At 51.3% G+C, this 24,318-nt stretch overlaps 1 protein-coding gene across 1 annotated transcript in view; it reads left to right on the forward strand.

Moving 5' to 3' along the window:
- The window catches only part of IPO4 (importin 4), a 60,642-nt gene that overhangs the window by 24,551 nt on the left and 11,773 nt on the right, over positions 1-24,318 (forward strand). The window contains exons 12-22 of the mRNA XM_060255407.1: positions 670-779; positions 3,166-3,274; positions 4,436-4,565; positions 5,976-6,089; positions 9,211-9,324; positions 11,198-11,321; positions 14,596-14,707; positions 17,225-17,343; positions 20,164-20,241; positions 22,721-22,778; positions 24,028-24,133. Coding sequence (XP_060111390.1) covers positions 670-779; positions 3,166-3,274; positions 4,436-4,565; positions 5,976-6,089; positions 9,211-9,324; positions 11,198-11,321; positions 14,596-14,707; positions 17,225-17,343; positions 20,164-20,241; positions 22,721-22,778; positions 24,028-24,133 — 1,174 coding nt within the window. The remainder of the gene's footprint in view (positions 1-669; positions 780-3,165; positions 3,275-4,435; positions 4,566-5,975; positions 6,090-9,210; positions 9,325-11,197; positions 11,322-14,595; positions 14,708-17,224; positions 17,344-20,163; positions 20,242-22,720; positions 22,779-24,027; positions 24,134-24,318) is intronic.

A 24,318-nucleotide genomic window follows, 5' to 3' on the forward strand; every position in this document is an offset into this window, starting at 1 on the left:
TAGCCAATCCTCCAAGAGCCTACAGGGCTCTGAGTACAGGGCCTACTGTAAGCTCCAGGAGGATTAACTACATCAAGGGGGTGTGGCCTAATAAGCAAAGGCGTTCCTGCTACAAAAGAAGCCCTGCATTTGTGTATTACGCCACGCCCCCCTGATGTAGCCAATCCTCCAAGAGCTTACGGGGCTCTTAGTACAGGGCCTACTGTAAGCACCAGGAGAATTGGCTACATCAGGGGGCGTGGCCTAATATGCAAAGGAGTTCCTGCTACAAAAGAAGCCCTGCATTTGCGTGTTAGGCCACACCCCTCTTATGTAGACAATCCTCCAAGAGCTTACAGGGATCTTCTGACAGGGCCTGCTGTAAGCTCTTGGGAGGATTGGCTACATCAGGGGGAACTCCTTTACCTAGTAGGCCACACCCCCTGATGTAGCCAATCCTCCAAGAGCTTACAGGGCTCTTAGGACAGGGCCTACTATAAGCTCCTGGGGGATTGGCTACATCAGGAGGGTGTGGCCTAATATGCCTAATCCTGCTACAAAAGAAGCCCTGCCTAACGCTAATCTAAAGCAAAAGAATAATTCTGGGAGAAGACATGGCTTCTGACAAGTATTGGGGGGGGGGCTTGAAAGGGAGCTGGATTCAGGCCCACCGCTGTTCTTCCTCCCCAGACACCTCTGATGGAGCCAGCTCTCCAGAGCTCCAACCCCTACCATCGCAAGGCGGGCCTGATGTGCTTGGCGGTGCTGGCGGAAGGCTGCGGGGATCACATCCGGAAGAAGTACGTTCCCGTCGGCGAGGGGGGGGGGGGGCGATCCACCCCCGGAGTTGCTGAGCGCTGGGGCTGAACCCACACTGGGGATCCCTGCCTCGTCCTCTGCCCAGCGTGGGGGTGGGGAGCGGCTTATTTAGTTACAGGGCTTCACGACCCGTAAAGGGGGCAGAACCCTACATCCGGGAGTCGGGGCTGCTGCGTTCTTCCGACAACCTGCGCTATTTGACACACCCACTCTTTTGTCGGGTCCTTCCTGCAAGCGGTTCAGGGTGGCACCTCCTGCACGTTGTCCCAGCAACACCCCTCTGAGTTAGGTTAAGCCAGGGGTGGCCAAACTGTGGCTCGGGAGCCACATGTGGCTCTTTCACACATGTTGTGTGGCTCTTAAAGCCCCAAACACCCTGTTGGCTGGCTTGGAGTAGGCATTTCTCTCTTTAAATCAGCTCTCCAAGTCAAGCCAACTGGAAGCTTGGAGAATGCATTTAAAGTTAAAGTTGTTTTCTTTCCACTTCTCCCCTCCCCATCTATTTTCCTTCCTTCCTTCCTTGAGGGCCAGTTTGGTGTAGTGGTTAAGTGTGCGGACTCTTACCTGGGAGAACCGGGTTTGAATCCCCACTCCTCCACTTGCTCCTGCTGGAATGGCCTTGGGTCAGCCGTAGCTCTTGTCAGAGTTGCCCTTGAAAGGGCAGCTGCTGTGAGAGCCCTCTCAGCCCCACCCACCTCACAGGGTGTCTGTTGTGGGGGAGGAAGATAAAGGAGATTGTAAGCCACTCTGAGAGTCTCTGAGAGCCAGTTTGGTGTCGTTGTGAAGTGTGTGGACTCTTATCTGGGAGAACAAGGTTTGATTCCCCACTCCTCCACTTGCACCCGCTGGAATGGCCTTGGATCAGCCATAGCTCTCTTATCTGGGAGAACCAGGTTTGATTCCCTGCTCCTCCACTTGCACCTGCTGGAATGACCTTGGGTCAGCCAGAGCTCTCTTATCTGGGAGAACCGGGTTTGATTCCCCACTCCTCCACTTGCACCTGCTAGCATGACCTTGGGTCAGCCATAGCTGTGGCAGAGGTTGTCCTTGAAAGGGCAGCTGCTGTGAGAGCCCTCTCCAGCCCCACCCACCTCACAGGGTGTCGGTTGTGGGGGAGGAAGATAAAGGAGATTGTAAGCCGCTCTGAGACTCTGAGAGTCTCTGAGAGCCAGTTTGGTGTAGTTGTGAAGTGTGTGGACTCTTATCTGGGAGAACAAGGTTTGATTCCCCACTCCTCCACTTGCACCCGCTGGAATGGCCTTGGATCAGCCATAGCTCTCTTATCTGGGAGAACCGGGTTTGATTCCCCAATCCTCCACTTGCACCTGCTAGCATGACCTTGGGTCAGCCATAGCTGTGGCAGAGGTTGTCCTTGAAAGGGCAGCTGCTGTGAGAGCCCTCTCAGCCCCACCCACCTCACAGGGTGTCTGTTGTGGGGGAGGAAGGGAAAGGCGATTGTAGGCCGCTCTGAGACTTGAAAGGGCAGCTGCTGTGAGAGCCCTCTCCAGCCCACCCACCTCACAGGCTGTCTGTCGTGGGGGGGTGAGGGAAGAGAAAGGAGATTGTGAGCCACTCTGAGATTTGGAGTGGAGGGTGGGATATAAATCCAATTTATTCTCCTTCCTGCCTGCTTGCCCTCCCTCCTACCCTCAAACACCTGATGTCCATGTCTTGTGGCTGTCAAGCACCTGATTTTTATTCTCTGCAGCTCATACGTTAAGCAAGTTTGGCCACTCCTGGGTCAGGCTGAGAGAAAATAGCCGGCCAGTGGTCACCCAGGAAACCTGAGAACTGAGCAGGGATTTGAACCCAGGTCTCTCAATTCCTAGTCTGGTGCACTGCACTGACTCCCAGAGCTTTCTGAACCTGGAGCCGGACAAGATCTTTCTCAGCCAAAAGAACAAAGCCTTAAGTCCAGCGACACCTTAAAGACCAATAAAGTGTGATTTGGGGAAGTGTGCCTGCACACAAAAGCTTCTGCCCAGAATAAAACTTCGTCGGTCTTAAACTTGGACTCAAACTTTCTTTTGCTGCTTCAGACCAACACAGCTGCCCACCTGGATCTTTCTTAGCCAAAGACCGTCTGCCCATCCAAGCGACCGGTGCAAAGCAAAAAAGGGTGGAATTTGAACCTGGGTCTCCCCAGTTGTGCTCCGCTTCAGGCAGCTTCACGGGATCATAAACCGTGCCGGGGCTAGGTCCAGGCAGCCCCTCCCAAATTTCTCCCCACACTCGGAGCGGGCATTGCTGCCATAGCCCGTTGGTGCTGTATCGTGAGTCTCTCCGTTTTGTGCTTGTTCCCCGACCTCTGGCTGAAGTCCTCTGACCTCAACCCTGTCTGTCCCCGTGCCTCCTGCCCCCTTCCAGGCACCTCCAGCCCATGCTGCAAGTGGTGTGCCGAGCCTTGTCGGACGACAGCCAGGTGGTGCGCAACGTGGCCCTCTTCGCTCTGGGGCAGTTTTCGGAGAACCTGCAGGTAAGCAAGCGGTGCGGGGGGGGGGGAGGGTGGAAATTGCATCGTGAGAGCTTCTGTTACTGGGGGTCGCAGCTTGGACAGGTTTAGGGTTTCTGTCCGGAGAAAGAAAGAAATGTGCTGAGAAAACGGTGAAGGGGCTGAGAAAATGGTGAACGGTTTAGGGTTTCTGTCGGGAGAAAGAAATGTGCCGAGAACGGCGAAGGGGCGCGGTGGGTCAGTTACACGTCTGGTTTTGTGCCCAGCTGAAACAAGGAGCCTTGCAGGTTTGCTGGCGGGATAGTGAGAAGAGGGCACAGGGCCGTGGGAGAGAATTTTTCAAAGATTACAACCTCCCGTACTTATCTGAAGTCAATACAGGAAGCGAGAAAGTTAGGGGTTGCCGAGTCCAATTCATATCTGGGGACTTTGGAGGTGGAGCCGGGGAACTTTGTGGGTGGAGCCAGGAGGAAAGTTGCGACAAGCGTGATTGGACTCCAAAGAAAGTTCTGGCCATCACATTTAAAGGGACCGTGCTCCTTTTAAAAGCCATCCCTCCACAGGAAAGAATGAAGCTTTTGGGGATCATAGAATTGGACCCCCAATCCAATCTTTTTGCAACTTGGGGGGTGTTTAGAGGAGAGGCACTGAATGCTGTGCTGCAGGTTTGGTGCCTCTACCTCAGAAAACAGCCCCCCTGCCTCCCAGAGCCCCAGATACACACAGTTCAATTCAACATTATATCCTATGGGAATCGGTCTCCATAGGAAGTCATGGAGTGCCCAGCAGACATTTCTCTCCCCCCTCCACTTCCTGATGACCCTGAAGCCGGAGGAGGGCCTCTAAACTAGGGAATCCCCTGCCCCCAACTTGGGATTGTGACCAAATAAATTAAAACCACTCTGTGAAAAATATTATTATGAAATGTAATTCATACATGGAAAAAAAGTGGACTTATTTATGATTTGGACTATTTGCACGCTGTTGTATATATGTGCATAAATATGCACATGCGTTATGTAGAATGATGAGGCTGCTGAAATGCCTGTTGTGTATCTCCACCTGGGGACTGGCAACCCTAGAAAGTCAATACAGGAAGTGCGAAAAGGTAGCGCTAGGAATGGCCAGAAACTGTATGGTAAAACCGTACCATTGTGTCTCACCCACTCCCCTCCCCCTCCGCAGCCCGACATCGCTCGCTACTCTGACGACATCATGCCGCTGCTCTTGCGCTACTTGGACGGGGTGGAGCTGGCTCACACCAGCCACTTGGCCAAAGCCTACTATGCCCTGGAGAACTTTGTGGAGAACCTGGGTGAGGCCTGCGGACAATCCAGCCGCCCCCTGCCCTTCCGTGTCTTCCCTCAGAACCCATAGATTAACCAGCTCTACTTTGCTCCTGGTGGGGCTGGGGATTTGGAGTCCCAGCTAACCTCCAGATAAAAGAGATTTGTTCCCCTCAAGAAAACGGTCGCTCTGAAGGGTGAGCTCCACGGCATCGTACCCCGCTGAGGCTTACCCGGTGGTGGAATTTGAACCCAAGTCTCCCCGATCCTTGACACTTGGACCCCCTCCAGCCCACGTCCTTGCCTTCTGTCTGTCTCTCTTGGGAGTGCCTAACACACGTGGATCCCTCCCCTGCTGTCACTCCTCGATCCGGTTTTTTTCAGGGGTGGTGTTTGTGAATCACAGGAGTTCCCCCCCCCCCCAAGATCCCTTGGGGGAACAGCCTCAGTCAGAATCCCCACAGCGGATTGGTGGAATCAGAGGTGGAATTCTAACAGGAGCTCCTTTACGTATTAGGCCCCACACCCCTGATGTAGCCAGTCCTCCAAGAACTTACAGAAAAAGAGCCTTGTAAGCTCTTGGAGGATTGGCTACATCAGGGGTGTGTGGCCTAATATGCAAAGGAGCTCCTGCTAGAATTACGCTCCTGGATAGAACTCTGTCTGGGGCAAGTGATGCTCTGTATTCTTGGTGCTGGCGGGGAGGCAGTGGGAAGGCTTCTAGTGTCCTGGCCCCACTGATGGATCTCCTGATGGCACCTGGTTTTTTTGGCCACTGTGTGACACAGAGTGCTGGACTGGATGGGCCATTGTCCTGATCCAACATGGCTTCCCTTATGTTCTTATAAACATCTAGAGCAGAGGTCCATCAGTGGCTTTTAGCCACAGGGTATTAATGGAACTCTTTGTCTGGGGCAAGTGATGCTCTGTATTCTTGGTGCTGGGGGTGGGGACAGTGTGAGGACTTCTAGTGTCCTGGCCCCACTGATGGACCTCCTGATGGCACCTGTTTTTTTTGGCCACTGTGTGACACAGAGTGCTGGACTGGATGGGCCATTGGCCTGATCCAACATGGCTTCTCTTATGTTCTTATGTGACACAAAGTGTTCGACTGGATGGGCCACTGGCCTGATCCAACATGGCTTCTCTTATGTTCTTATGTGACACAGAGTGTTGGACTGGTTGGGCCACTGGCCTGATCCAACAGGGCTTCTCTTATGTTCTTATGTGACATAGAGTGTTGGACTGGATGGGCCACTGGCCTGATCCAACATGGCTTCTCTTATGTTCTTATGAGATTACACCTCTTTGTGTCTCCCCCACCCCCGCCCACTTTCATAGAATCATAGAGTTGGAAGAGTCCCGTGGGGTCAACTGGGCCCCGATCCTTCCTTTCCCAATCCTTTCCTCAGGCCCCGATCCTTCTGTTCTCCCCGCAGAAGACAAGATCTCACCCTACCTGCCGACCCTGATGGAGCAGATGCTGTCCACCTTGAATTGCCCCGGCAGTCCCCGCACCAAGGAGCTGGTGATTAGCGCCATCGGAGCCATCGGTAAAACACCCCTGCCTACCCCCGCTGTAGCCGGGTTCTTGTTTCAGAACTCTGGAGCGGCCTCTGCACAGTTGGGGGGATTCCCCAGAGCAAGGGAGACAGTTCAGGGCTTGAAGGACGGGGTGGGGTGGAGTTTTCCCAGAATCCTCTGCACAGCATCTCAGGCTCAATTTAGTCATGTGTCTTCTGCGGGCCCCAAGGCGCAGTGTTAAAGCTCCTAAACTCTGCTCACGACCAGAGTCCTAAGCTCTGCTCATGACTTGAGTTTGATCCCCGGTGGAAGCTGGGTTTTTAGGTAGCCGGCTTGAGGTTGACTCAGCCTTCTTGATAATAAACAGTTTTTATTAGTAGCAAAACTATATCTACATCTACATCTTATATCTACATCTTATAAAGACTTAAAAAAAGAAAAATTCTTCTACCCCATATGTTACTTTCCCCCCACTCCTCCCCCCGTTACTTGACCCCCGCCAGGGTTATTTACTTAAAAGAAACAAATATTAAAGGTACCCTTGACTATTTAAAAAAACCAAAAATTATATTCTTATTTTAAAAAATTAATCATTATAAAAAATTGTCCAATGTCCTTTTATTTTCCACTCTTTTTCTACGTATCTTCTGAACTTCTTCCACTCCAACTTAAAGAGCTCCAAATCATAGTCTCTTAATTTTCTTATTAATTTGTCCATTTCACTCCATGACATAACTTTTATAATCCAGTCCCATTTCTCTGGTATTTTTTCTTGCTTCCACAGCTGCGCGTACAATGTCCTAGCAGCTGAGAGCAAGTACCATATTAGAGTTCTATCTTCTTTTGGAAATTTTTCCATTTGTAATCCCAGCAGAAAGGTCTCTGCAACTTTATTGAATTCATATCCCAAAATCTTAGAAATCTCTTGCTGAATCATTTGCCAAAACATTTTAGCTCTTTCACAAGTCCACCACATATGGTAGAAAGAACCTTCATGCTTTTTACATTTCCAACACCTGTATGGCATCTGTCTGAGGTCAGTAAAATGAGTCCCCAGCTTGCTGGGGGAAAAGCGTAGAGGACTGGGCAAGGCAATGGCAAACCACCCCGTAAAAAGTCTGCCATGAAAACGTTGTGAGAGCAACGTCACCCCAGAGTCGGAAACGACTGGTGCTTGCGCAGGGGACTTTTCCTTTCCTTTACTTCTGCGGGAAGCCCCTTCAGTGTTTCCACTTTCTGGAAAGTCAGGGAAATGGAAACTGGTCAGGGAAATTATGATTAAAATACATTCAAGCCGTGGGTTTCTGAGCTGCTGCTGCGAGAGCATGATATAATAATAATAATAATAATAATAATAATAATAATAATAATAATAATAATAATAATAACAACTTTTTATTTCTATCCCGCCCTCCCCGCCGAGGCAGGCTCAGGGCGGCTCACAACATAAAATACATTATACATCAAGTTATACTTATAAAATCATGGTTAAAACAAATTACAGATTATTAAAATTAACATTAACAATATGGTGCTATGAACATTAGATCTTCAGTAGAATTCAGTAACTAAAAGCATTTTCAGCGGCACTTCCTAGCTTGTCATGAGTTGAAGGCTATCTTGAAAAGGTGGGTTTTACAGGCCCTGTGGCAACTGGAATAGAGAAGTCACATCATATATATTTATTGCTCAACAGACCATTGGGTCATAAGCCAGACGGCAATAAAACAAAAAAAAAAATCATCGGTATTATAGATTTTTGCAGAATTTACAAAACAAATGTTTAGAATCAGCGAAGTGCACAACATAAAAACATCCTTTCCCCTTTTCTTAGAAACCTTCTCTTGTTTCTTAAATCTAAACTCTCCCGGAAGAAATTTTACAGCTGAAGCGCTTATTTGCCACAGGCAGATCAGTATCGGAAAAAAGCGGGTCGATTAAACCGTTTCCTTAAGTCGTTCTACCTTTGGCAAACAAAAAGCACATCTTCCACAGTTTCAACAGAGCTCGATTCACAACGGCATCATCTTTCAGAATAGAGCTTTCTCATGTAGCGCCCACTAAGAGCGGCGGTAGGGAGCACATTAAACCTGGCTAAAAAGAAAGCTCTTCTGTAGGCTGATCCGGTCAGAAAATCTATATAGGGACAATAGGACTTGGAATATTTATTTATTTATTTATTTATTTATTTTTATTTCATTCGATTTATATCCCGCCCTACCCCACCGAAGCGGGCTCAGGGCGGCTTACAACACAAAACTCTTAACAGTAAATCAGCTTAAAATACATTAATAATTAATACAATAAAATACATAAAAACATTTATCAATATACCATGCTACATCTTCCCTAAAAGTCGGTTCTTTAACTATTCCAATGTTCAGATGTTCACGAATTTGGATATTCAGATATCGGTCAGTTGTATGCCAGTCGGAAGAGGGTTGTCTTACAGGCCCTGCGGAACTGTCTGAGATTCCGCAGGGCCCTCACCTCCTCCGGGAGCTGGTTCCACCAACAGGGGGCTGCAATCGAAAAGTTTTGTGTTGTAAGCCTGTCCCTAGTTGTTTTCAGACGGGCCTCCTTTGGCCCAGGGATCGTAAGGAAATTCTGAGACCCCGATCTCAGCACTCTCTGGGGAACATGTGGGGAGAGACGGTCCCTAAGGTAGGCAGGTCCTAGACCATAAAATATGTAAAACCCAAGAAGGCAGGACGGGCCCGGATAATAGTGCTGTTAAGAGAAGTAGCAGAATACAAGCAAAACAAGCGAAAAATAAAACTTTAACGGCAACCCTGCCCTTTGGCAGACAGGAGGGGCCCATGCGCGGCTAGAAAGGCACGAGGAATTCGCCGTGTTCTTGTTGACTCCTCGCGGCGGAAGGCTGCACGCACAGAGGACCATCGGATCGATTTCTCCCTCCAGCATCCTTCATAATTTTTTGTTTTGTCCTTTAGCTTTGTGCCCTAAAAGTCAAGGGGGGGGGGGTGGCGGGGAGCCAGGAATCCTGCTGGGTTTTCTCCGAGGAGCGGGTCAAACAAAGGCAGCTTCTTCCCCTCCACCCCCAAGAGCTCTGTTGCTTTGACTTAGGGGCGGCCGGAGACGGGTGGATCAATTCTCAGCCCCAACCTGCCCTTCCCCACCTCCTTCTAGCCCGGTCCGCCCAGGCGACTCTCCTGCCTTACTTCCCGACCATCATGGACCACCTGACGGGTTACCTGCTAACCAAACGGGAAGACCTCCGGCCCGTCCAGATCCAGTCTGTAGGTAAGCCACGAATTTATCATCTCTTTTGGATTTTTTTCCTCCTTCTCTGCCACCCTGGAGCTCAAACAGGGCCATTAACTAATAGGCCGGGTAGGCACCGTCCTATGGGCCCCTACGCATTTGGGGACCCCGGGGCCAGTTCACCTCTCTCTGCCTCTCCCCTACAGCTTTGTCAAAGGGGCTTTTGAGAAGGTGCCTGTGGGAGATATTAGGAGATAATTTGTAAGGGCCCCCCCAAAAGATTTCGACTTGTCTAGATATTTGAAGGCAGGCAGGAAGAAAGAAGGCTGCAGATTTATACCCCGCCCTTCTCTCTGAATCAGAGACTCACAGCGGCTTACAGTCTCCTATACCTTCTCGCCGCACAACACACACCCTGTGAGGTGGGTGGGGCTGGGAGGGCTCTCACAGCAGCTGCCCTTTCAAGGACAACCTCTGCCAGAGCTGTGGGTGACCCAAAGCCATTCCAGCAGGTGCAAGTGGAGGAGTGGGGAATCAAACCCGGTTCTCCCAGATAAGAGTCTGTGCACTTAACCACTTAGCAAGAGCTCTGGCTGACCCAAGGCCATTCCAGCAGGTGCAAGTGGAGGAGTGGGGAATCAAACCCGGATCTCCCAGATAAGAATCTGTGCACTTAACCACTTAGCAAGAGCTATGGCTGACCCAAGACCATTCCAGCAGCTACAAGTGGAGGAGTGGGGAATCAAACCTGGTTCTCCCAGATAAGAGTCTGTGCACTTAACCACTTAGCAAGAGCTCTGGCTGACCCAAGGCCATTCCAGCAGGTGCAAGTGGAGGAGTGGGGAATCAAACCCGGTTCTCCCAGATAAGAATCTGTGCACTTAACCACTTAGCAAGAGCCATGGCTGACCCAAGGCCATTCCGGCAGCTGCAAGTGGAGGAGTGGGGAATCAAACCCAGTTCTCCCAGATAAGAGTCTGTGCACTTAACCACTTAGCAAGAGCTCTGGCTGACCCAAGGCCATTCCGGCAGCTGCAAGTGGAGGAGTGGGGAATCAAACCCGGTTCTCCCAGATAAGAGTCAGTGCACGTAACCACTTAGCAAGAGCTACGGCTGACCCAAGGCCATTCCAGCAGGTGCAAGTGGAGGAGTGGGGAATCAAACCCGGTTCTCCCAGATAAGAGTCTGTGCACTTAACCACTTAGCAAGAGCTCTGGCTGACCCAAGGCCATTCCAGCAGGTGCAAGTGGAGGAGTGGGGAATCAAACCCGGTTCTCCCAGATAAGAATCTGTGCACTTAACCACTTAGCAAGAGCCATGGCTGACCCAAGGCCATTCCGGCAGCTGCAAGTGGAGGAGTGGGGAATCAAACCCGGTTCTCCCAGATAAGAATCTGTGCACTTAACCACTTAGCAAGAGCCATGGCTGACCCAAGGCCATTCCGGCAGCTGCAAGTGGAGGAGTGGGGAATCAAACCTGGTTCTCCCAGATAAGAGTCAGTGCACTTAACCACTTAGCAAGAGCTCTGGCTGCCCCAAGGCCATTCCAGCAGGTGCAAGTGGAGGAGTGGGGAATCAAACCCGGTTCTCCCAGATAAGAGTCTGTGCACTTAACCACTTAGCAAGAGCTCTGGCTGACCCAAGGCCATTCCAGCAGGTGCAAGTGGAGGAGTGGGGAATCAAACCCGGTTCTCCCAGATAAGAGTCTGTGCACTTAACCACTTAGCAAGAGCTCTGGCTGACCCAAGGCCATTCCAGCAGGCCAGCACCCTGTGTCAGAATTCCAAGGATGCCTGCAAGCTCAGAAAGATTTTTTTGGGGGGTGGGAGGGCTGCCGATAAGCTCTGCTTGCATTCCACCTGCCCCATCTGTTGCCTCTGAGGCTGACCCTTCGCGCTCGGTCCCGTCCCCAGAGACACTGGCCATCCTGGCGACCACCATGGACAAGGAAGTCTTCCTGCCGCTGGCGGAGAAGTGCTGCCAGCTCGGCCTGGACCTCTGCGACCAGGTGGACGACCCCGACCTGCGGAGGTGCACGTGAGTTGGCCGGGGCCCTTGGCCGGGCTGGGAACAGGAGGAGCGGGGCCTTGGGAGCAGATGGCACTTTGGAAGTTGCTGGCCGGTCGCCGGATGTTGACGTGGCTGCGGTTCAGTGCATCCAGGGACCTTCCGGGCACGGTGCCCCGGCATCCAGTGAAGAAATTTGAGGGCTTCTAAGTCAACTTTGAGAGTCTGCGGCCAGACTGGGCTCGGGAGGGTTCTACTTTCATATCTTGGCTCTGGAACTGGAGGTGTCTTCGGAGACGGCAAAGCTCTGCTCGTCGCCAGCCTGACAACTGAAACTGTTGCCATCTCCAGAGACACAAAAGATCAGGACCGCCTCGCCCACTAGGCAAACTAGGCAGTTGTCTAGGGCGCTGGCAGAGTGGGGGCGCCGAATTTGGCCTCCCCCCCCCCCCCCCCGTACGGGCCTCCTCCTCCCTCCCTCCCTCCCTTCCCCAGCTCAGATTAATTTCAATGTCCGGAAGGGCGATCGTATAAATGTAAAGTTCTGCATTTCGGTAGGATGAATGTAAAGTTCTGCAATTCGGTAGGAAAAATCCCATGCATATGTTATAGGATGGGAGAGACTTGTTTTAGCAGTAGTCTGTGCGAAAAGGATCTTGGGGTCTTAGTGGATCATACGCTGAATATAGTCAACAGTGTGATGCGGTGGCTAAAAAGGCAAATGCAATTTTGGGCTGTATCAACCAGAAGTCTAGTGTCCAGATCATGTGAAGTGATGGTTCAGTTTTGGGCACCACATTTTAAGAAGGATCTAGACAAGCTGGAAGGGGTCCAGAGGAGGGCGACAAAGATGGTGAGGGGTCTGGAGACCAAGTCCTATGAGGAAAGGTTGAAGGAGCTGGGGATGTTTAGCCCGGAGGGGAGGCGGCTGAAAGGTGATAGGATCACCATCTTCAAGTACTTGAAGCGCTGACCTATAGAGGATGGGGTGGAATTGTTTTCTGTGGCTCCAGATGGTAGGACCAGAACCAATGGATTGAAATTAAATCAGAAGAGTTTCCGGGTCAACATTAGGAAGAACTTCCTGACCGTTAGAGCGATTCTTCAGTGGAACAGGCTTCCTCGGGAGGTGATGGGCTCTCCTTCCTTGGAGGTTTTTAAACAGGCTACATGGCCATCTGACAGCAATGAAGATCCTGTGAATTTAAGGGGAGGTGTTTGTGAGTTTCCTGCATTGTGCAGGGGGTTGGACTAGATGACCCTGGAGGTCCCTTCCATCTCTGATTCTATGATTAACTTCCTGACCATGAGAGCGGTTCCTCAGTGGAACAGGCTTCCTCCTTGGGAGGTGGTGGGCTCTCCTTCCTTGGAGGTTTTCCAACAGATGGCTATCTGACAGCAGTGAAGATCCTGTGAATTTAGGGGGAGGTGTTTGTGAGTTCCTTGCATTGTGCAGGGGGTTGGACTAGATGACCCTGGAGGTCCCTTCCATCTCTGATTCTATGATTAACTTCCTGACCATGAGAGCGGTTCCTCAGTGGAACAGGCTTCCTCCTTTGGAGGTGGTGGGCTCTCCTTCCTTGGAGGTTTTCCAACAGATGGCTATCTGACAGCAGTGAAGATTCTGTGAATTTAGGGGGAGGTGTTTGTGAGTTCCTTGCATTGTGCAGGGGGTTGGACTAGATGACCCTGGAGGTCCCTTCCAACTCTGATTCTATGATTAACTTCCTGACCATGAGAGCGGTTCCTCAGTGGAACAGGCTTCCTCCTTGGGAGGTGGTGGGCTCTCCTTCCTTGGAGGTTTTTCAACAGAGGCTAGAGGGCCATCTGACAGCCATGAAGATCCTGTGAATTTAGGGGGAGGTACTTGTGGGTTACTTTCCTGCATCGTGCAGGGGGTTGGACTAGATGACCCTGGAGGTCCCTTCCAACTCTAGGATTCTATGATCAGTGCCGCTCCGAGCTGTGTAAAGACGCCCCCCCCCCCCCAATCAGCTGATCGGCAGGGAAAACCGCAGCCAGGCAGGCCAGCGTCAGCACGAACTAACTGTGGAAGCCACAGGCCTGCCTGGACATTGAGTGAGTGCTCAGCACGGTTTTCCCTGCCGATCAGCTGATAAATTCGCCGCCAAATTTGCGGATGACACTAAATTGTTCAGGGTGGTGAGAACCAGAGAGGATTGTGAGGAACTCCAAAGGGATCTGTTGAGGCTGGGTGAGTGGGCGTCAACGTGGCAGATGCGGTTCAATGTGGCCAAGTGCAAAGTAATGCACATTGGGGCCAAGAATCCCAGCTACAAATACAAGTTGATGGGGTGTGAACTGGCAGAGACAGACCAAGAGAGAGATCTTGGGGTCATGGTAGATAATTCACTGAAAATGTCAAGACAGTGTGCGTTTGCAATAAAAAAGGCCAACGCCATGCTGGGAATTATTAGGAAGGGAATTGAAAACAAATCAGCCAGTATCATAATGCCTCTGTATAAATCGATGGTGCGGTCTCATTTGGAGTACTGTGTGCAGTTCTGGTCGCCGCACCTCAAAAAGGATATTATAGCATTGGAGAAAGTTCAGAAAAGGGCAACTAAAATGATTAAAGGGCTGGAACACCTTCCCTATGAAGAAAGGTTGAAACGCTTAGGGCTCTTTAGCTTGGAGAAACGTCGACTGAGGGGTGACATGATAGAAGTTTACAAGATAATGCATGGGATGGAGAAATTAGAGAAAGAAGTACTTTTCTCCCTTTCTCACAATACAAGAACTCGTGGGCATTCGATGAAATTGCTGAGCAGACAGGTTAAAACGGATAAAAGGAAGTACTTCTTCACCCAAAGGGTGATTAACATGTGGAATTCACTGCCACAGGAGGTGGTGGCGTCCACAAGCATAGCCACCTTCAAGAAGGGGTTAGATAAAAATATGGAGCAGAGGTCCATCAGTGGCTATTAGCCACAGTGTGTGTGTGTGTGTGTGTGTGTGTATATATATATATATATATATATATTTGGCCGCTGTGTGACACAGAATGTTGGACTGGATGGGCCATTGGCCTGATCTAACATGGCTTCTCTTATGTTCTTATGTTCTTAATTCTGATAAGAGCTTACTTCCCTGATGGTCTCTCACCCAGGAACTTAACCAGAGCTGACCTCGCTTGGCTTCCAAGATCTGATGAGATCTGGCTAGCCTGGGCTTCTTTGGCCTGTGTTTTGGACCGGTCGTTTGAAGCAGGCGTTTAACACACCAGCCGCCAGCTTCCGAACGGGGGTGGCTTAAAACCGATCTCCCCGCTCCTTCCCCCCAGGTACAGCCTCTTTTCCTCGCTCTCGATGGTGATGGAGAACGCCATCGCTCCGTACCTCCCCCGGATCACCACTCTGATGCTCTGCACCCTGAAGTCCACCGAGGGCATCGAGGTAAGGGCGGCCCAGCCGCGAGGACTCGAACTCGTGCCTCTGCGAGCGAAGAAGGCCGGATGCGGCGGTCGGCGGCCGGTGCCACGAGGGAACGCCACCTCTTGAGACGTGGCCGGAGCTGCGGGGTCGGAGGCTGCTGCTGGAAATCTGGGGCCGCACAGAGAAGAGGGGGTCTGTCTGTTTCTCCCCGAGGTGGGACGAAGCGGCTGCGTAAAAGCAGAGCAGCTGAATGCAGAGACTCTGCCTCTCCAGAGAGAGCATTTTGAGGGCTATATTCTTTTGGCCTAGACGGCTTTGAACCGTTCAGGAAGGAGCTTTATTGCTAGCCTTTTCTGGGTAACGTTTAGGCTACTTATGAATGCACGCAGGGCGCTTTTTTTGTAGCGGGAACTCCTTTGCATATCAGGCCACACACCCCCTGATGTAGCCAATCTTCCTGGAGCTTACAGGGCAGGGGTGGCCAAACTGTGGCTCTTTCACACATATTGTGCGGCTCTCCAAGCCCCCGGTGCTCTTGTCAGCTGGCTTGGAGAAGGCATTTCTCCCTTTAAATTACTTCTCCAAGCTAAGCCAGCTGGCTCCTTGGAAAATGCGTTTAAAGGTAAAGTTGCTTTCTTTCCACCTCTCTCCCCCTTCCCCATCTATTTTCTTCCCTCATTCCCTCCCATCGTGTGCCTGTCAAACCTCTGACATTCCTGTCTTGTGGCTCTCAAACCTCTGACATTTATTCTGTGTGGCTCTTACATTAAGCCATTTTGGCTACCCCTGTTACAGGGCCTACTATAAGCTCCAGGAGGATTGGCTACATCAGAGGGGTGTGACCTAATATGCAAAGGAGTTCCTGCTACAAAAAAAAGCCCTGAATACATGAAGCTGCCTTATAGTGAATCAGACCCCCGGGTTCATCTCAGTCGGTCTTGTCCGCTCAGACTTGCTGCGGATGTCCAAGGTCTCAGGTGGAGACCTTTCACATTGCCTGCCCAGTCCTTTTAATAGGAGATTCTGGGGATTGAACCTGGGACCTTCTGCATGCCAAGCAAATGCTCTGCCACTGAGCCACAGCCCTTCTCCTTTAGTCTCCAGGGTCTCAGGCAGAGGTCTTTCCCATCGCCTCCTGCCTGGTCCTTTAACTGGAGATTCTGGGGATTGAACCTGGGACCTTCTGCATGCCAAGCAGAGGTTCTGCCACTGAGCCACAGCCCTTCTCCTTTAGTCTCCAGGGTCTCAGGCAGAGGTCTTTCCCATCACCTCCTGCCTGGTCCTTTCTAACTGGAGATGCCAGGGATTGAACCTGGGACCTTCTGGACGCCAAGCACATGCACTTCAAACTGAGCCACAGCCCTTCCACAATCAGACCCTTGCTCCCTCAAAGTCTATATCAGGGGTGGCCAATTGAGGCTTGGGAGTCACACGTGGCTCTTTCACGCATATCGCGTGGCTCTCTCGGCCCCCACCGCCCCATCAGCCAGCTTGGAGAAGGCATTTAAATCACTTCTCTGAGCCAAGCCAGCTTGGAGAATGCAGTTAAAGTTGCGTTCTTTCCACCTCTCCCCTCCCCTCCATCTATTTGCCTGCCTTCCTGCTCTCAAACATCTGACATTTATTCTTATGTTGAACAAGTTTGGCCATCCCTGGTCTATGAACATGGGAAGCTGCCTTATACTGAATCAGACCTTCGGTCCATCAAAGTCAGTCTTGTCTACTCAGACTGAGGTTTTCCACGCCTACTTGCCTGGACCCTTTTTAGTTGGAGATGGCAGGGATTGAACCTGGGACCTTCTGCTTACCAGGCAGATGCTCTACCACTGAGCCACCGTCCCTCCATCTCCATCACCTACTGCCGGGATCCTTTTAGTTGGAGATGCCGGGGATTGAACCTGGGACCTTCTGCTTACCAGGCAGATGCTCTACCACTGAGCCACCATCCCTCCCTTAAAGTTGCCTTCATTCCTGGTGAACATATGAAGCTGCCTTATACTGAATCAGACCCTGGGTTCATCAAAGTCAGTCTTGTCTACTCAGACTGGCAGTGGCTCTCCAGGGTCTAAAGCTGAGGTTTTTCACGCCTCTTGCCTGGACTCTTTTTAGTTGGAGATGGCGGGGATTGAACCTGGGACCTTCTGCTTGCCAAGCAGAGGCTCTACCACTGAGCCACCATCCCTCCTCATATATTATCTACTCAGACAGGCAGCAGCTTTGCTGGGTCTCAGGCCAAGGCCTTACTCCTTCTGCCTCGTCCTTTGCACCAGAGATGCCGCGGATTGGGACCTTCTGCATGCCAAGCTGACACTTTATTCCTGAGCTGCGGCCCCCTCCTAGGGCTGTGAGCATCGCCTGGTAGAGGAACAAAATGAGAGCGCTAGCTTTCTTTTAAGCACAGGGGCTACTAGACGGACTGCAGTCCCCGATAGAGATGGCCACTTGCAGGTCCTCTCCCATAAGAATTCTGGTTCTCCACCTCTTTCCCCAGCTCTTTCCACATATCTGATGTGCTCGTCCTTTTTTTGCTTTCTACAGCCTCAGTGCAGCACCGGCAGCTCTTTCCTCTTGTTCGACGACGAGGAAGAGGAAGCTGAAGTGGAAGGAGAGGAGAACCTGTCTGACGATGAAGTGGAGGACTACTTGGAGCTTACAGGGTGCTTTACCGATTCAGAGGCAGTGGCGGGGCGGGGGTGTTCATCAGGAAATTTAGCTTTCAGGGCCTCTACTCTGGAGACCAAGTCCTGTGAAGAAAGGTTGAAGGAACTGGGCATGTTTAGCCTGGAGAGGAGGCAGCTGAGAGGTGATAGGATCACCATCTTCAAGGACTTGAAGGGCTGTCCTATAGAGGATGGGGTCGAATTGTTTTCTGTGGCCCCGGAAAGTAGGACCAGAACCAAGGGGTTGAAATTAAATCAAAAGAGTTTCCGGCTCAACATTAAGAAGAACTTCCTGACCATCAGAACCGTTCCTCAGTGGAACAGGCTTCCTCAGGAGGTGGTGGGCTCTCCTTCCTTGGAGGTTTTTAAACAGAGGCTAGATGGCTATCTGACAACAATGGAGATCCTGTGAATTTAGGCGGAGGTGTTTGTGAGTTTCCTGCATTATTCAGGGGGTTGGACTAGATGACCAAGAGATGTCATATAGAGGATGGTGTGGAATTGTTTTCTGGGGCCCCAGAAAGTAGGACCAGAACCAATGGGCTGAAATTAAATCAAAAGAGTTTCCGGGCCAACATTAGGAAGAACTTCCTGATGGTTAGAGCAGTTCCTCAGTGGAACAGGCTTCCTCGGGAGGTGGTGGGCTCTCCTTCCTTGGAGGTTTTTAAACAAAGGCTAATTGGCCATCTGACAGCAATGGCGATCCTGTGAATTTAGGGGGAGGTGTTTGTGAGTTTCCTGCGTTGTGCAGGGGGTTGGACTAGATGACCCTGGAGGTCCCTTCCTACTCTATGATTCTGAAAGGGAAATGGAACGTCCAAGATGCGGGCGGGCTTTCGGTTTGAATTTAATCCTTCGGCCTAAGTAGAGCTTAGCTTGGTATATCGGGTGTGGAGAGAGATGGAGACAAACTTTGGAGGCCAAGAGCTAGGCTGGGCTGGATCGGGGAGAAACGGACAAGGATATCAGGACACCCCTACAGAGGACAAGCAGCCCCATGGCGCAGAGCGGTAAAGCAGTACTGCAGTCCAAGCTCTCTGCTCATGACCTGAGTTCGATCCCAGCAGAAGGTGGGTTCAGGTAGCCAGCTCAAGGTTGACTCAGCCTTCCATCCTTCCGAGGTCGGTCAAATGAGTGCCCAGCTTGCTGGGGGGAAAGTGTAGATGACCGGGGAAGGCAATGGCAAACCACCCCGTAAAAAGTCTGCCATGAAAACGTTGTGATGCGACGTCACTCCAGAGTCAGAAAAAGTGGTGCTTGCACAGGGGACTACCTTTACCTTTCATTGCAGAGGACAAGGTTTGAGTCCTGTAGCACCCTAATTGCCAAAGTATTTCCAGGATGTAAGCTTTGTCAAAAGTTCGATCCTGACCTGGCCAGCCCAGGCAAGCCCAATCCTGTCAGATCTCAAAGCTAAGCAGGGCTGACCCAGCAAGTATTTGGATGGGAGATCTCCCTGAAATACCAGTCCTAGAGGCAGGCTGTAGCTAGCCATTTCTGTGAACATCATCCATGCTCCTGTGGTAGTCGCCATGACTTCCAGGTTTGGGCACACACACAAACACACACAAATGCAAAACTTTTTCCTTTCCCCCCAAAGAGTCAAAAGTTCTGTTCCTCAAACAAAAATTTTGGCTCTCCAAACCATGTGCCTTGGGAATCCCATTGGTCTTCAGGGTGCATCTGGATTCGATTCTGGCTCTCCTAACGACCTTGGAAAGATGAAAGGCTGAGTCAACCTTGAGCTGGCCCTCTCAGCCCCACCCACCTCACAGGGTGTCTGTTGTGGGGGAGGAAGGGAAAGGAGATTGTGAGCCACTCTGAGACTCTCCGGAGTGGAGGGTGGGATATAAATCCAGTATCTTCATCTACTTCACAGGGTGTCTGTTGTGGAGGGCGGGGGAAGGGAAAGGAGATCGTGAGCAGCTCTGAGACTCTCCGGAGTGGAGGGCGGGATATAAATCCAATATCTTCATCTACCTCACAGGGTGTCTGTTGTGGGGGAGGAAGGTAAAGGAGATTGTGAGCCCCTCTGAGACTCTCCGGAGTGGAGGGTGGGATATAAATCCAGTATCTTCATCTACCTCACAGGGTGTCTGTTGTGGGGGAGGAAGGTAAAAGAGATTGTGAGCCGCTCTGAGACTCTCCAGAGTGGAGGGTGGGAGATAAATCCAGTATCTTCATCTACCACACAAGGGTGTCTGTTGTGGGGGGTGGGGAGGTAAAGGAGATTGTGAGCCGCTCTGAGATTTAGAGTATAGGGCAGGATATAAATCCAGTATCTTCATCTACCTCACAGGGTGTCTGTTGTGGGGGAGGAAGGTAAAAGAGATTGTGCGCCGCTCTGAGACTCTCCGGAGTGGAGGGCGGGAGATAAATCCAGTATCTTCATCTACCTCACAGGGTGTCTGTTGTGGGGGAGGAAGGTAAAGGAGATTGTGAGCCGCTCTGAGACTCTCCGGAGTGGAGGGCGGGAGATAAATCCAGTATCTTCATCTACCACACAGGGTGTCTGTTGTGGGGGGTGGAGAGGTAAAGGAGATTGTGAGCCGCTCTGAGATTTAGAGTATAGGGCAGGATATAAATCCAGTATCTTCATCTACCTCACAGGGTGTCTGTTGTGGGGGAGGAAGGTAAAAGAGATTGTGAGCCGCTCTGAGACTCTCCGGAGTGGAGGGCGGGAGATAAATCCAGTATCTTCATCTACCACACAGGGTGTCTGTTGTGGGGGGTGGAGAGGTAAAGGAGATTGTGAGCCGCTCTGAGATTTAGAGTATAGGGCAGGATATAAATCCAGTATCATCTTCTTCTTCACAGGGTGTGTGTGCGAAACTCCTTTATGGATGAAAAGGAAGATGCTTGCATTTCCCTGGGAGACCTCGCCCTACATTCCAGGTGTGTGTGACCGATCGCATTTCTGGTCCACCCTCCCATCAAGGGTACCAGGGCAGCGTCTGTGGTTCGCTCTTCCTCTTTTTTTTATCCCAGCAACACCTTTTGTGAGGTAGGTGCGGCAGAGAGAGGGAGTCAGCTGGTGAGATTCACGGGGTGGAGATTTGAACCCACAATGGAGTCTCTTGTCAGCTCTGAGTTTTGGTGAGGGAGTTTGTCTCCCTCTCGACTCTTGATTCCTTCAGCAGCGCCTCCTCTGAAAGTCGGTCCTGAGAGGAGAAGAGGAACAGGCAGGTGTGAGAGATGTAACAGTTCCACTCCTGAAGGAAATGGCTGGGGTCTCTTGTGCTTCACAGCTGTCCCCTGCCAGTTTGGGGTAGTGGTTAAGTGTGCGGACTCTTATCTGGGAGAACCGGGTTTGATTCCCCACTCCTCCACTTGCAGCTGCTGGAATGGCCCTGGGTCAGCCATAGCTCTCGTAGGAGTTGTCCTTGAAAGGGCAGCTTTTCAGAGAGCGCTCTCAGCCGCAGCCACCTCACAGGCAACGTTCCCTGTAAGCTGTAGAGTCTTGTGAGCAAAAATTGTTCGTGAGCTACTGGCGCTAAAGCTGTGAGCTACCGCATAAATGAGTGTGCTCTGGGGCCATTTTGCCTGAGCTAAGACAAAAAGGTGTGAGCTGGAGACTAAAAATCTGTGAGCTAGCTCACACTAACTCCGCTTAGAGGGAACACTGCTCACAGGGTGTGTGTTGTGGGGGAGGAAGGGAAAGGAGATTGTGAGCTGCTCTGAGACTCTCCGGAGTGGAGGGCGGGATATAAATCCAATATCTTCATCTACCTCACAGGGTGTCTGTTGTGGGGGAGGAAGGGAAAGGAGATTGTGAGCTGCTCTGAGACTCTCTGGAGTGGAGGGCGGGATATAAATCCAGTATCTTCATCTACCTCACAGGGTGTCTGTTGTGGGGGAGGAAGGGAAAGGAGATTGTGAGCTGCTCTGAGACTCTCCGGAGTGGAGGGCGGGATATAAATCCAGTATCTTCATCTACCTCACAGGGTGTCTGTTGTGGGGGAGGAAGGGAAAGGAGATTGTGAGCTGCTCTGAGACTCTCCGGAGTGGAGGGCGGGATATAAATCCAATATCTTCATCTACCTCACAGGGTGTCTGTTGTGGGGGAGGAAGGGAAAGGAGATTGTGAGCCGCTCTGAGACTCTCCGGAGTGGAGGGCGGGATATAAATCCAGTATCTTCATCTACCTCTCAAGGTGTCTGTTGTGGGGGAGGAAGGTAAAGGAGATTGCGGACCGCTCAGAGACGTTGAGATTCAGGATGGGATATAAATGCCATATTATCTTCTGGGTTCGAATCCCCACTCTGGCGGGGAAGCATCCCAGGTGACCTGGCTCAGTAACACTCTTAGCCACATCTACCGAACAGGGCTGTTTGGCGTGGAGAGCCGGTTTGGTGTAGTGGTTAAGTGTGAGGACTCTTATCTGGGAGAACCGGGTTTGATTCCCCGCTCCTCCACTTGCACCTGCTGGAATGGCCTTGGGTCAGCCATAGCTCTGGCAGAGGTTGTCCTTGAAAGGGCAGCTGCTCTGAGAGCCCTCTCCAGCCCCACCCACCTCACAGGGTGTCTGTTGTGGGGGAGGAAGGTAAAGGAGATTGTGAGCCGCTCTGAGACTCTTCGGAGTGGAGGGCGGGATATAAATCCAATATCTTCTTCTTCTAAAATAACAGAGTGGGAAGCAACAAAAGCCGCTCTGGGCCCCTGTCAGAGAGGAAGGCGGGGCATTAAAGAAGTGGAAATTAAAAATACGGAGAGATGGACAATGTTTTTCTGCGAGCCGTAAAAGTTTGCAGGGTCTCTGGACACCAACGATCATTTTTTCCATCCAACGATGATATACGTCTCATTCTCCCCACCCCATTACGCCATTTTGGTGCAGTGGTGAAGTGTGTGGACTTTTATCTGGGAGAATCAGGTTTGATTCCCCGTTCCTCCACTTGCACCTGCTGGAATGGCCTTGGGGCAGCCATAGCTCTGGCAGAGGTTGTCTTTGAAAGGGCAGTTGCTGTGAGAGCCCTCTCGGCCCCACCCACCTCACAGGGTGTCTGTTGCAGGGGAGGAAGGGAAAGGACATTGTAGGCTGCTCTGAGTTTCTGTCCTTGAAAGGGCATCTTCTGGGAGAGCCCCCTCAGCCCCACCCACCTCACAGGGGGGTCTGTTGTGGGGGAGGAAAAGAAAGGAAATTGTGAGCCGCTCTGAGATTCGGAGTGGAGGGCAGGATATAAATCCAGTATCTTCCACATATAAATTTCCCGCCTCTACTACAACTTTTGCTGGGGAGAGCAACTGGCCAATGGTGTGTGGGCGTGGCACATGGGGCGGGGGCACCATAACCAGGCATAGTGAGCTTAAGCTGCTTGTGGGCAGAGATGAAGACTTCCCTCCCAGCCTAACGCCGTTTCTCCTGCCGTCTCAGTGTGGCCTTCCTGCCGTTCATGGACACCTGCTTCCAGGAGATCTTCAAGATGCTGGAGGTAATGGGCGGTCAGGGTGGTGTGGTGGCGGGGAGGGTGACTTGGAATGAAGCAGAGGGGGAGGGGGGAGCCATGAGAAACGTCTCACGTGTAGGAAGTGGGTATTTGCTTAAAGCAAACGAGGGGGGGGGAGGGAGCTTGACAAAGGGCATTTCTTAGGGTGCCGCTAACTCCAGAGCCCTAAAAATCAAGGAGGGATGGAAGGAAAAGAAAATCAGCTGGTGGTTGGAGCGGAAAAGGGGTGGTGCGTTAAGGACAAGGGTGAGAAAAGGCCATAGAGTGGAAAGTGGTAGTTAAGAACATAAGAAAAGCCATGTTGGATCAGGCCAGTGGCCCATTCAGTCTGACACTCTGTGTCACATAAGAACAGAAGAGAAGCCATGCTGGATCAGCCCAAAGGCCCATCCAGTCCAACACTCTGTGTCACATAAGAGGAGCCATGTTGGATCTGGCCAAAGGCCCATCCAGTCCAACACTCGGTGTCACATAAGAATATAAGAGAAGCCCTGTTGGATCAGGCCAGTGGCCCATCCAGCCCAACACTCTGTGTCACATAAGAACATAAGAGAAGCCATGTTGGATCTGGCCAAAGGTCCATCCAGTCCAACACTCTGTGTCACATAAGAACAGAAGACAAGCCATGTTGGATCAGGCCAATGGCCCATCCAATCCAACACTCTGTGTCACACAGTGGCCAAAAAACCCAGGTGCCATCAGGAGGTCCACCAGTGGGGGCAGGACACTAGAAGCCCTCACACTGTTGCCCCTCCTCAAGCACCATGAATACAGAGGATCACTGCCCCAAACAGAGTTCCATCTATACCTGTGGCTCATAGCCACTGATGAACCTCTGCTCCAGATGTTGGCCCAATACCCTCTTGAAGCTCTCTGTGCTTGTAGCCGCTGCCACCTCCTGTGGCAGTGAATTCCAGGTGTTAATCACCCTTTGGGTGAAGAAGGACTTCCTTTTACCTCTTCTAATCCGACTGCTCAGCAATTGCACGGAGTGCCCACAAGTACTCGTATTGCGAGAAAGGGACATCTTTCTCTACCTTCTCTATCCCATGCAGAATCTTGTAAACCTCTATCGTGCCACCAAGCCAAAGAGCCCCAAGCGTTTTAACCTTTCTTCGTAGGGAAAGGATTTCAGCTTCATAGGGAAAGCGTTGCAGGATTTGGTGTAAGGGGATGGGATAGGGGACAGACGTTTGGGGCCCTGTACCTCTCAAGTCTTCATTCTCATTTCCAGTGCTTCTTCCTTGGCGTGAGGAAATCTGCCTTCTCTGCTCTGGGGCACTTCTGCATCGGCTTGCATAAGGTGTGCGAGCACGACCCATCGGAGCCCAACCGTGCCGGTGAGTCAAGGGAAAGGAGCCCTAATCCTTGCAAGTCTAGTGGGGGAAGGGCAGGAGGGGCCATGGCTGAGTGGCAGAGCATCTGACTTGCACACAGAAGGTCCCAGGTTCAATCCCCGGCTTCTCTTGTTAAAAGGACCAGGCGATACCTTTCAAATTCATTTGTTACGAGGACCGGATCTGAT

Source organism: Heteronotia binoei, chromosome 15 (genome assembly GCF_032191835.1).
Source record: "Heteronotia binoei isolate CCM8104 ecotype False Entrance Well chromosome 15, APGP_CSIRO_Hbin_v1, whole genome shotgun sequence".
Lineage (NCBI taxonomy): Eukaryota > Metazoa > Chordata > Lepidosauria > Squamata > Gekkonidae > Heteronotia > Heteronotia binoei.